The following is a 13,562-nucleotide window of genomic DNA, read 5'->3' on the forward strand; positions in this document are numbered from 1 at the left end:
CCATGACTCCATGCTGTCATCCCGACCCTTTTAACGCAATTAAATGATAAATGATGAAGAATGAATCTTCACCTCCACTTCTGAAGAGATGTGCTGTGTGACTGTAGATGATGTACATGGTGAGTAACATTTCTGTCTCTGCTTCAGAAGAGCGGATATGACAGGCAGGAATGAACTTGAAAAAGTGTTTTAAACAAAGAGTGAGTGGTGTGTGTGTGTGTGTGTGTGCGCATGGATATGTGTGTGTGGGAAAGGGTGAAGGAATACCGTGACATGGGGGCTGTCCTTTTCCTTCAGTCCATTCTTCTTGAGCTCTTTTACAATCTATAATGCATTCACTCAAATGCAATGATCTTTAATTTATACACTTGAGGACAGCCGCAAAGTCAGTGCTCTTTATTCTTCACATACTCACACAAACCCTTCCCTTCGTCACAGTGAAATTTAAAATTACCAAAAAATATAACCAAAATAAAGAACCTATTTTTTTTGTTGTTGTTGTTTTTTTTAAAACTGAGGTTATAGTTTGATGATAAGTCAATGTTTTCACATTTCTGAAATGTCATGGAAGAAATACACCTGTTCCTACACACTGTGTAGAAGATATTACCAAGCACAGTCAATAAAGGTAGAAAATTTCAGAGAAAACATCAAACTTTCTGATGTTTTTTTTTTTTTGCTAAAAGGTGAAAGACGTAATACAATGTTCTTTCTTTATTTTTTTGTGTATTTTTCCTACATTTTTCAAAAGCCTTACAAATGTAAATATAACATTTTACTGAATATCCACCTTATTTTTGTTAGAATTTTCTACAGATGTAGGCACAATAGTATTCAAAGGGACAAATGCATGTTAATTGTAAAAACACATAAATTATTTTTTCTTCAGACTGTGTACTGCTTCATAATGAAACACATCTCCTTACACTGTAAAGAGCGTAACACCTAATTCAGTTCATATTATTCAAAGAGGGGAGACTAAGAATCTACACAGAGCAAGTGTTCTTTTTACTCTAGCGAGTAAATACTTATGTCTGTAAGTGGGGATACTCATACCTGCAGGAGGTGCTGCCCCCTTTTGGCTCTGAGTTGCTACTGCAGTCTCCTGCCCGAGTTTTCTCTTTGCTTCCAAAACGGGGTTCTCAAACTGGGTTCTTTGGTTTATGTGACTGCACGTGAAAACAGAGGTAAGACAATATTCTGTTAGATTTTCTCTGAAACTAATTCCGAAAAAGAGCTTTTAGGATACATGGCATTAAGCAATAAACAAGCAATATGCAATAATCATTAAATTATTGGTTTATTCTAAAAATTCAATTCAGTTTTATGTATAGAGCGCTTTCTACATCTGGTTTTGTTCAAAGTGCTCTAAAGCTGTAAAAGTCAAATGCAATGCAAACTGCTTTTTAATCCCCGACTGTATTAGATTATTCTCCACTAAATGGGTGACCCACATGGGGGCAGACAATTTAAAATTGCACAAAACATCCAGACCACTAGGTGTCAGACAAATGGCTGTTTCATTACATGAAGAATCACTGGAGTAAAGGCTGACCTGGACCCTATAAACTTTGTTACTTTGTTTCTCAATGTTCCTGGAAAACATCACTTCTAGACAGACATTTTTTGTGTTATTTTATTCTCTTTTTTCCCCATATATAATAATAGTCATATTCTAAGGGATACTTCAGCGTTCATCTCCACACTTTCCTGGTACCTGTTATAGTGCTGGCCTCTGTGAAGGTTTGAATGAGAAATAAAGAAGTAGAAGGGGTGTATTGCTTACTCTACATAGTATGTGCCGTACTGTGGGTCTTCAATCTCCTCCCAGCCATATGGAAGCTCTGTAGAACAGATACAGTGTGTTCAAGCACACACCCATCCAATCCAGATACACACACACAAACAGAAACAAAAACACACAGGAGCTTAACAATACGTCTCTGTGCATCCGTGCAGCTTCACGCTAATGTAGACTTTATGAACAAGACCGCATAGGCACAGACACACTCATCAATGCATACCTTCCTCTGTCATATTCTGGACAATTATTATTCAAATGAGATTCAGCCGTGGACATCACGTTATCAGAAAACAGCTATCAGCCTTGTTTAGGGAACAGAACCAGCCTAGAGCTGTAAACTCTTATTCCGGACTCATGCCAGGGTTTTAGTGACTAATCCCTAAATAGCCCAATTGTTATAGAGGGAAGCAATGGAAAATAAACAAGATATTGCACTTGAGTACAACAGATTTTTAAAATATAAAAATAAATCATTACATACAAAATAAAAACATTATATAACATTATAATGAAGGGCTGTTTACTGCACATGTCCTGCCCTTTATTAAAACTGCCAAATGGCTAACTGAGAATTCCATAGGTGGGAAAAAGCCCTCTGTTCTTGTTGAAACATTGTGAGAGAAAGTAGACAGAATAAACTCTAAAACCATGTGTTTGTTCTTTATTTGAGCCAAGCCCTACAAACTCTCTGTGAATTCTTTTGTTAGAGTTTAATGTGGCTTTGCGTTTCAGGTTGAAAGGTCTCCCTCCTTTCAGAGAGATATGAGCCTGGTATTGGACAAGTGGAAATAACTGCCTAAGGATGCTGCCAACAAATGGACAGGCTTTGACCCATATATCTTAAAAAAGCTACATTTTTTTATTCATGTTTTAACCGCTGCAAATTTCAGAGTCCGTGGGGGCTGCAGCCTCTCAGCAAACCATCACCCAGCTCCCTGTAAGAATGTGTTACGTATGAAAAGAACGAACATGTGTTCAAGTGCATGTGTGTTTGCCTTCCCATATTTGTGTGTCTGTGTGTGTGTGTGTGTGTTTGTGTGTGTGTGTGTGTATGTGCGTGTGTATGCTGAACGCATGTTATGCCCTAATGAACTAATGAGGAAAAAAAAAATCTGTTCATGCTAGACAGCGCTTAAAACTCTCATCCACACAAACACACACACACAAAAAGCTCTACAGAATTAATAGGGACTGTACACTAGTGAGCTGTCTAAATGGCTTTGAACTTCCATTACTAGAGACATACAATCACAAATTTTGCTGACACACGCATATTCCAGCAAAACCAAAAACATGTGTTTGGGTGAGTGAGTGTGTGTGCGTGAGTGTGTGTGTGTGTGTGTGAGAGAGAGAGTGTGTGTGTGTGTGTGTTCATGCTGGTCAAACTGAAAAGCTGAGTGTGTTCTAAAGGGAAACTGTTATGAAATCTGTTTGAGTGCAGTCTGCTGAGTATGTGCATGTGTGTGTGTGTGTGTGTGTGTGTGTATGTGTGTGTGTGTGTTAGATCCTGCTGGCTGGTAAGAGTGTTATTACTGAGGTTATGCTGGGTTGTATAGTGGTAGACAAAAAGCTGACAAACTTGATACCGACTTACCTCCATCCTCACATTTTTCAGGAGGTTTGGCTTTTTTGGCAAGACGAGGGTCCAGCCACGTTGTAGACTTTGTGTTATGGCTGTAAAACAAGGAGGTTAAAATATTAACCATATTATAAATATTCAGTGTTAGGCCATCAGTCGTCTAATTAATGGGCTCACAGAGATATTATTCCAATAATAAAATAAAATAAAAAATTAGCACATGATTAATTGTGGGTATTATTAGAGTGCATCAAATCCTACTATGTATATCACCAATAATATTACTTACTATCATTTAGTAAACTACCAAATGTTTCAGTTTTAAATGTTAGGAAATATTTATGCCATGCACATGCATGCACGCGCACACACGCGCACACACACACACACACACACACACACACACACACTTGACTCACAGTTCTCTAAAGAGCATCTAGGCCACAGCATGAGCTATATTTACTCCTGCTCTCTGACTGCTACTCTGCTTCAGTCTACTGTTCTCAGCCAAGACAAGATCCCAAAAAAAGAAAGCAAAAGCACTAACTAAATAATGGAGCTTCCGCTGTCTCTGAAACCACAGAAGCCAGCTGGAACAGGATGTGACCTACAGTCTCCTTTGCTGCTGGGGACATAAGCAGATTGCTGGGTACTAAAGCTAACACATAATACCAATTATCTTGTGTGAGCATGCAAAATATGTACATAAGTATCCCTGTTCTTGTTAAAATGCTGCACAAAAGACCCATTGTATTACATTTAAGTGTCTACCAAGGAATTGGACCACTGGAGGATAGAATTGGTTTGTATTTCACTTTTACATTTAGTGTTTAAGCTTCATATTCCCAGGCCATAGGTTCATAGACATACAGCAAATACACAGCGTCTATGGACCATACCTGTCTGGCCATGTTACCACAGAACAGATCTGGTCAACATTACTGGCACATTTGCAATCTTACATACAATGCACAATATCTTCTGGACAAAAATGGGGCAGAGAAATAGTTTTGTTCTCTTTACAGATAGTTGTTTGATGCACAGAATCTAAAATGTAAAAGGTAAGTTTGGTACTAGAATAAAAACCGAAAACTTGTCATAAATATTATTACAGCCTTGAACTATTCAGATAAGTTTAGCTAGCTTCTCATTGGCTGTGAACGTATACTCACCTGCAATATTACAAGAATTAAATTAAATTAACCAATGAATGACGACATTATTTTCCATCCCTGTTTGTTTTGATTATGACAAGGATAAGACAGTGATCTGAGGCAGTCAAAGTGGGCTTCATTTCCAAACATAAATATCTGCAAAGTCTGTGGTAAACTGTTGAAGAAAACACCACATATAATATCCAATCAGTTTAAAGATGAGCTGGAGTGATAGGGACTGATGTGCCACCTGATATGGAATAAGGGGCTCCTTGGATGTAAACCACAATCGACCTTAATATGGAAGGACAAACATAAAAAGCTCAAATACACACAAATAACCCAAGACAACATACACAGTCAAAAAGAAAGGCAATAATAAGCTGAACATTAATTAAAAGAACACCATACCTGCCGTCATATATTTCGGAGGTATGGTGCTGCTGTTCTTCTATGCTGGATTGAACATATTGTAATCTCAAGGATTACCAAGGAATTTTCAGGCAAAATATGCTACCCATTGTCAGAAGGTAGCAAGTCTTTCAGGAAACAATGACCAACATCTCACATTGAAATTCACTGAGCACGATTAAAAAAAGAGTAATAAAATGAACTGGTAACCCGGAAACCTTTGGAAATAATTGAATTTTGCTACTGGTAATACAACTCCAACATTTAAGAGTGGAACCAGCTTGATCACAGTGTGTGGAAACAACTACAAAAAGAGAAGTGCAAGAATCTTATAGATTGCTACAATAAAGTATCTCTTTTCTTATGTGGAAAGGAAAAGGAACATTAATTATATATTTTTGTTATTGCAAGACTTCAAACAGTCTGACAGAATTGTTACATTTCTGCTTAGGTCGGAAGGGTAATAAATGATATACCTGAAATGCAAGGGTGCCAAAAGGACCAGAACTGTAAGAGGTCTTTTGTAAAGAGAAACCTGGTAGTTAACTTAATGGAAATGTGTGACGAAACCCAGGGGTTTCCAAAAATATTTTATATAGAAGAGTTTGCTAGTAATCAGCAAAGATTTGTTCATGAGACAACACTAAATGTGTTTAAAAAGCCCCTGGTAATTTACATATTTTTTTGGTCAAACATACATAGTGAATTACAGCATAATGAATTACTATTTATGATAAAATTGCAAGATATGGCCAAAATAACTAGAAAACTGGGACACTGTATTATGGAAATAGAGTAACTATTACACAGCACTAAACATGTCTCCAACTGTCTGGCAAAGAACCTCTAGTATATCAATACAGACTATATGGCCAAAGGCTGTGGACACATTCTCATCCAATAATCCTCCTGAACTGAAAGGGTGTTTGTCTTCCCTTTGCTGCAGTAAAAGCCTCTACTCTTGGGAATCTGGGAATGCTTGACTCTACATGTTGGAACATTGCTGTAAGGACCTGATGGTTTTTAATGACAACATAAATCAGGCACAGATGTTGGATAACTAGTTTTGGCTAATACATACCACTCCAGCTCATCCCAAATGTATTTAATGCATCCCAGTGCAGAGGAGCTTGATAAACCTGAGTGTCAATGTGAGACTCACCTTGCTATAACTATGTATATGAGTGGATTTAAATATATAGGGGAGAAATAAATACTTATTATATGATAATGAATCCAAAACTGGTAAATATGTACACTGGCTCAAAACACACCATCAGTCTGTCAGACTGCTTATAAAAGAACGCAGCTGAGCTTTCATAGAGGGCAAAGTGCTATGGTGAGAATGCATCTTGAGCATTTATTCTGTGAAGTAATTATGTAAAATGAAATTTATGAATGCAGTCCAGAGATGACTTAATATAGAGATAACAAGCAAAAAAATAAACCTAATGTCAGACATTGAAAATTAACGAGAGACTGCAAGACTGTACTGTGGTATTATAATGTGGAATGATGTCTGTTAAAAAGGATTTCGATGTTATTATAAAAGAAACTTACTCTATGAAGTAGACCATTCCCGTTTCAGTGTAGGCCATCTCCCAGTTATACGGCAGTGGTTCAAGACTGTCGTCTCTGGGTAGAGAACTCCAGGTACGAAGCTCTCCACCACCTCCACGAACTCCACCACTGCTGCTGCTGTTGGATTGTGTGTAACTGGGTACTGGCCTCCTCCACTCTTCACTTCCCTCTGAATGAGAGAGAAAGAGAGAGCGAGAGAAAGAGCCACATGAGACTTATGACATGATGCAAAGCACTACACAAAGGTGGGGGAGTGATTTGCATGTTAGGATAGACTGGAAGACAGACAACATCTATTCTGGTTTCACTTGTGAAAAGAGGTAAAGAAAAGACAAACATGTCCCTGCATTCCCAAGAAAGACATTGCGAGCACACACAGCCCTCCTGAGTGGAAAAAGAAATACACAAAACCTTGCCAAGTTATATATTGTTGACATGTGCATGGATTATATATTTAATATAATGTGGCAAGGTAAAGCAGTATATAGTTGAGTAGCTACATAAGGATGTACAGTACTTAGCAAAAGCCACATACCAATATTTATTTACATATGTGTTGGGAAAAAGTTGTATTTACATATTTTATGTATGTACATAACTGCTCCAAACTCTACCACTTGCCACGAGTTTTTTTTATATATACTCTGTTGTGCAAAATCACAAACAAACCATTTTTTATTTAATTTCTAGAAAAAAACACACATTCATTATGGGTTATTCATTTTCCACAGACATTTCAGAAGAGATTAGATAAAAGATAGTCCACGTGCTTGATGAAAAGGAATGGCAAAGGCAAATAAAAAACCCCACTGGGACAGCTTGTAAAACACAATAAAAACAACAATATGTGATTTGTAGCATTATTTAACAGACAAATGTACAAAGACAATATTTCCTATGTCACTGACCAACTTGACTGCATTTTGTAAATATAAACAAATTAGATAAAATACTTTTTGTCTTTTGTACTTTTAAATGTATGGAATAAACTCCAAAACAATTGATAGAAATTACACATTATGAAACATTCCACTATAAGCAGGAGAATATAAAGGTATAAGTAAGAAAGTAAAATATATTTATAGAGCACATTTCATATTAAGGACCAAAACATGTCTTTCACCCTAGTTCCTACATAATGAAAAGAAATGATTCCCAAAGACATTGTATAAAACTATATATATTCTAGGTTCCCAAGGTGAAAAAAGACATTTCAGTCTTTCAACTAAAAGTACAAAAACTGTAATAGCAGAATCTGTGATGACACGGGGTGCACCAGTGCTCATGTGTTATCTTCTGGTGTGTTAGGATATTTGATGGCATTGCATTAGCAGCAGTTCAGAAAGAAGTGGTGGGTCGATTGCATTCGCCTCAAAGGATGCTCCCCACTCCAGGGACTGGTGGCATTGTGTATGTTTGGGGGAGACTCACTGACAGATGGAACTTGCAACGACTAATAACTGGGTAAAAATTTTTTTTGAAAACATGTGGATTAAGAAAATGTAAATCCAGGTATCCTGAAAACATGTAATAAAGGCTCAGAAACCAAACATTAAGGACTTTGTTTAGGAATCTGTGTGATTTTTAGCTTAATATGGTATTTTCTTAGGGGTGAGAAATAATACATGTATATTTAATTGATATGTGTGTGTGTGTGTGTGTGTGTGTGTGTGTGTGTGTGTGTGTGTGTTGGTGTGGGTATGTGCACACACATCCTTAGTAACACAGTCAAAGCTTCTATTTTTATCCCAAAAGTGGCACAAGCCATCAAAGCAAATATTAAGATACTCTAAGGCAAAGACATCTTCATTCAACTTCTTTCTAAGCAAGTGAAGGGATTATTTGCTTCAGCGAATATTCAACAGCTATTTCCTCTCCATTGGTTTCAGCTAAGGCTGTGACAAGAACATTAACCAATCCCAACAGCAATCCATAACTATGCAAATGTACTGACACTCTGAGATCCAGAAATTAATCAATAGCAATACACTCAAGGGCCCTGCCGACCAGAGGCAAGACATGCATATTCTGCTTGGTACCATGGCAACAATGCCTACTTTACAGATACTCTACTTTTTTCCCCTCCCACTGTTTCAATAGATTTCCATTAAGATGACTTCCATTATGATGTCCATTAAGACGGACTGTGTGCAGTAGATCAAAGCAGATCAAGATGGACGTGTACACAATGCATCCGGTTATAGCTCTCACAGCTCTATTGGCCAGCTCCCTCTCCCTCTCCCTCTCCCCCTCCCCTTCTCTCTCTCTCTTTTTATTTCATGTTTCATATTCTTTGAAGCTGTTAAAGGTCAAAGGGTCAATATTCACACATTTATATATTGAGATTATACACCTTGTGTACATATGCGAGGCCATATGGGGTGACACAGCTTACACTGCAGTAATACTGCATAATATGCTTGATTTTTCTGTATCCTATATTTGTGCTATCTCAACAAATCTTTTTGCTTTTTCATTTTTTCATATTAAATTAACAGATGTTTTTGTGGCAAAATGTTTTGATGAATAAAAAAACAGAAATGTTCCAAAATGACAGAAAATAAGACATTGTTTAATTAAAAATTTGTCTTTCTATCGTGACGTTATTTGGAGTTACAAGATTATGTACGAAGCACAACGAAATGCATATACAGCAGATCAAAGTTGTGCTGTTTGTAATTCAGGGTTCTGCCTCACAGACCATGCCTTTTAATTCCCTAAAGAACATTACCTGAAATACATCCAGATCTGAGAGGAACAGCGCCTGAATCTGGTGTGACTAATTAGGTCTGCTTGCAGAAGGATTGCTAGCTTGATTGACAGGTACCCTTTCCACTCTTGTAATTGATAAACAGTGCCAACAATTCTTACACAATTTCTCAGTGCAGTATTCAATCTCACAGCCAGCTGGATGCTACTACAGCAATCAAATTTTGTTGAATGAATGCTGTAGATATGACGGCGTAAAAATAGCTGCTCAAATCACTACCTCGGCTCGCTAGATTGTATTCATCTGCGCAGTGTGGACAGTCCTGTCGCAGTGAATCTCATAGCTTGCCTTTGAGGAAGGGTGAAATTCTGCTGAAGGAAGTTGATAACTGAGTGCACATGATCAGCGTTGTCTTCTGCCATCGCATCATTCCATCCCAATGCAGAACCCGGTTCTTCAGGGACAGCGCATGGCTGGAGGAGTTTATCACTGTCTCAATGGCACGGCGTGTTAGTCGCGGCAGGCTAAAGGCAAACAAACCTCTCACTCTCTGTGTCAGATTCTCCTTGAGTACAGCAAGGACAGTTCTCTCCTCTGAGAATGAACACACAACACTGTGCTGATCACTACGGCATGTTTCTCTCAGTGGAAGTGAAGGAGTCTGCAGTTTAAGACAAGAGGGATTAAGGACTCTACATACACAGTGTTAAATTTAAGAGGGAATGGATGTGTAATTTCAAAGCCTAGCACTGTCTTACTTCAGGGCAAAATGGGCAAGGACTTGACAGTGTTATGACAACAGATTACATACTTGTTCATATATCCCCTGTAAGAAGCATTGCTCAATAATAGAGATTTTGCTATTAATATTTTATGACTCATAAGGCCCAAATACTAATTCAATGTTTGTAATGTATGTATAAGTCAAAGAATTCCCTCCGATATCATTTTAATAACATTGTGGGTGTCTCTAGATATATATATATATATATCTTGTCGCTGTTCAAAGAAAAGCATGCATCTTCAAAAAACCGACTTTATAGGAAAAAACATACGAACAAATAAAAAAACCTTAAATTTCAATGGAAGTCAGGGAAAAAAGATTTTATTCAAAGTGTTTTGGAGCATTTTTATATGACGTAGTAAATGTAAAAAAGCAACAAAAAAAATGGAGATACAGGTTTTCTTTCAACAGCAACAACATTTAGATACACGTTTGATTTGCATATGATTTGCAACAACACTTTCAGTCTAAATACATAAAAATTAATAAAGTATTGAAGATTACTGACCAGCAAACAATATCCACAATATAGCTCTGAAAATACATACTTGACAAAAACCGATGGCGAGCTGCCGTCTGCTGTAAGGACCAGGCTAAATAAAGCCTTCTTCTTCAAATGTAATTATGTTTGTTTTAGACTTTTTAAATCACCAATGCATAGCCACAGGACCAAGAGAATTGAGCAAAATACAATACTTACTTGTTACAACTGCATAAGTAAGCTTTTAATGTGCCAGTTTCTCGTTCCACCTTAAATAGTGCAGCAGGTGCCTGTATGAAACTGGCGCACAATTTAAGGTGGAAATGGAATGCTGATTTTATTGTGTGGTCTATGATGAGTACTGTGGGTTTCCAATGGTGATGCACTTGGATCTAACGTTATATTAAGTAAACAATGGTGACATTAACTTTGCTTTAAAGTTAAAAGTTGCTCTGTTATTCCACAAGACAATAATAGAGATCCTCACAACAGTCATCATGGAGCCCCTTCGTACCAAGGTAAATCCAACTGTTAAAAAAAGAATGTCTCAGTGTCAATTAGTGTTCTTGAGTGAAAGGATGTCCAGGGAGGAAGAGGTGTTGTTACTGCCTTGATACCAGCTAACCATACAGTTCAGTTAATAATTACTTTCAAAAACAAACATCACTTCCAACATGCTATGGCTTTCTGTTTATACATTTATCATGTAATATACCTGAACCTGCTCAATACTGACTCCTGGCCTCAGTCTCTGCCATTCTGTTCATCACAACCTGCCCTCCATCTGGGTTTCACACGTTGCCGGAGTTACATGACTGACAACAACCTAGGGTTCACACACAAATCAACACACCCAGCTCTATCTTCATACCTTGAAGGCCATTGGGCAGTGCTGGACGTTCTTCGTCATCCTCTTCCTCAGGGACAACGCTGTCCTTGCGATCCATCTTGCTGACAGAAGTGGTGCGTTTACGCTGTACCTCTGTACCAAACTCTTCCTCAAACAAAACCTGGTCCACCAGATCAGGCTGAACCAAGTTAGGCTCTGCAGGGGGTTTGGGTGTGCCATAGTAGTTACCTTAAGAAAAACAAAAACAGCAAAGACAGTAAATTTAATCATCATAGCATTATCATACTGTAATTAAAAATGTAGCAGAGTTACAGTTTTATGAATTGAAAATATAAATGAACTGCAGACAAGGACTGGATTTATCTATACATTATGGTCCTCAGGAAATAATACTGACCATTAGATTCTTTAGAAATATAAGCTACACTACTACTATTACAATTAGTAATAAATTCCAGTGTTTATTGAGCCATAGCATAATCATTTAGCAATTTGCTGATGCTTTATCAGTTGAGCAAGTTGAGCAGCTTGGCTCTACCAAAAACTAACTCAGCCAGAAGTGGCTAAAGTAAAAAGTAATATAAAATTCTTCTCCGGGATACCATTCCGACAGCCTGGTTTTTCTAATCAAGTTAAACCCTAAAACATCTGAACATCTGAAACTCAATTCTGGGAAGAATTTTTACTTTCTGGACCTGAATGTGCCTCCTCAGAACCCCACACACAGCTGAATAAGTGCTGGGGATGATGCAATATGTTTTCTAAAGTGGCTGCTAAAAGCCCCTGGTTCACTAACACTGGGGACACTGAGTCAGCACCCCTCCTTTTCTAAATGGTATTAGAGGAATGCCCTCTGTCTCCTACAACTGTGGTGCTGAACTCTCTCAGCACAAACACTGGAGAACTCTTTCAAGGACTACAGGTTTTACACACTGAATTTGAACCATGGGGACTTGGGTACTTGGCACACTGCCAAAGAAAATGCCTGCCCTGTATCGGGCCATCTCACCTGCACACAAAAAATGTAAATCACATACAAGCATCAGAACTCGGTCAGTGTCACTGCTGGCTACAGGATTCTGTAAAGATTAAATTGCTGAAGGAAGAAGCTAGAGAGACCAGAAAAAAGTAGTCCAGCTAATCCCCTGCACTCTGTACAGCACTCTTTCAGATAATAAACATTCACCAATTTCAAAACTACAATGAAACATGAAGAATAAAGGAGCTTAGAGAAAGCTTCTTTGTCTCTACTCAGTTGCAGCTCTTTCATTGCTGCAAACAGAGCTTATGAAAGTGGCAATACACTGCGTAGAATGAAACATCAAACCCGTTCATTTTGGCGCCACTGTGATAGCAATTACACTCTCCATTGGATTCAGTAATGAACCCCATCTTCCATGTTCTATTCTAATGCAAAAAAATAGTTCATTAATATTCAAACCAAGAATGAAGCATCCAATCGGAGCTCTGTATAATGTGCTTAAATGATTTTCTAATTCAGTGGCTTGTGTTTATGTGTGTGTGCATGTGTGTGGTTTCATTAGTCTCTCTTGATGTGGCAAGAAAATCGCTCTCAGAATGATTGGATTCGTTCTGAAGGATAAAAAGAAATCTCTCTTTAAATCAACTGCTCAACCTTCATAAATTATGCACAGATTAATTCATATTATCCAGATTTGGTGTGGTTGATATCTGTTTGCTGTCTTCCACCCAAAAAAAATGCCAACATGTTTCCTCTTTATGTAATTAGTGAATGTGAAGGAAAGCAGTAGATTAAGGTCAAATATTTAATTGTGTTTCCCACACAACAATCTCTGTAATCATCAGTTTGATTAAACCTACTCCTTTGAACCATATAATATAAAAAGCTTAATTAGAGAATACGAATGGAAGTCACAGGAGGATATGCTCTTTTTAAAACACCAATTAATTACTGTCTATAACTCCCTTCACCTCCTCCTGAATATGCAGATGGATTATGAATGATCTGACAGAAAAAATCCTTTACAGTGCACTGACTAAGGGAGAGGTGTACTTAAATCTAGAATAGTCATAGCTAGAAGCAAGCTAACGGCTAAGCTAACCTGTGTCACTACCGGCTATCTGTGATTAATCTCCAAACAAGCACACGCCTCTGTGTGTGTGAGACATGAAGGTGTGACCACTGCTCGGCATCAGAGTAGATTTATAGTATAATTTGTCATCAAT

At 37.8% G+C, this 13,562-nt stretch overlaps 1 protein-coding gene across 4 annotated transcripts in view; it reads right to left on the reverse strand.

The window, feature by feature from the left end:
• LOC136691560 (membrane-associated guanylate kinase, WW and PDZ domain-containing protein 3) overlaps positions 1-13,562 on the reverse strand; it is a 112,521-nt gene that overhangs the window by 18,826 nt on the left and 80,133 nt on the right. For all 4 annotated transcript variants that reach the window (XM_066664132.1, XM_066664131.1, XM_066664134.1 and 1 more), the window contains exons 4-8: positions 11,376-11,582; positions 6,509-6,698; positions 3,399-3,478; positions 1,787-1,844; positions 1,057-1,169 (exon numbers count right to left, since the gene is read on the reverse strand). In XM_066664132.1, the coding sequence (XP_066520229.1) occupies positions 1,057-1,169; positions 1,787-1,844; positions 3,399-3,478; positions 6,509-6,698; positions 11,376-11,582 (648 nt within the window). The remainder of the gene's footprint in view (positions 1-1,056; positions 1,170-1,786; positions 1,845-3,398; positions 3,479-6,508; positions 6,699-11,375; positions 11,583-13,562) is intronic.

Source organism: Hoplias malabaricus, chromosome 3 (assembly GCF_029633855.1).
Source record: "Hoplias malabaricus isolate fHopMal1 chromosome 3, fHopMal1.hap1, whole genome shotgun sequence".
Taxonomy (NCBI): domain Eukaryota; kingdom Metazoa; phylum Chordata; class Actinopteri; order Characiformes; family Erythrinidae; genus Hoplias; species Hoplias malabaricus.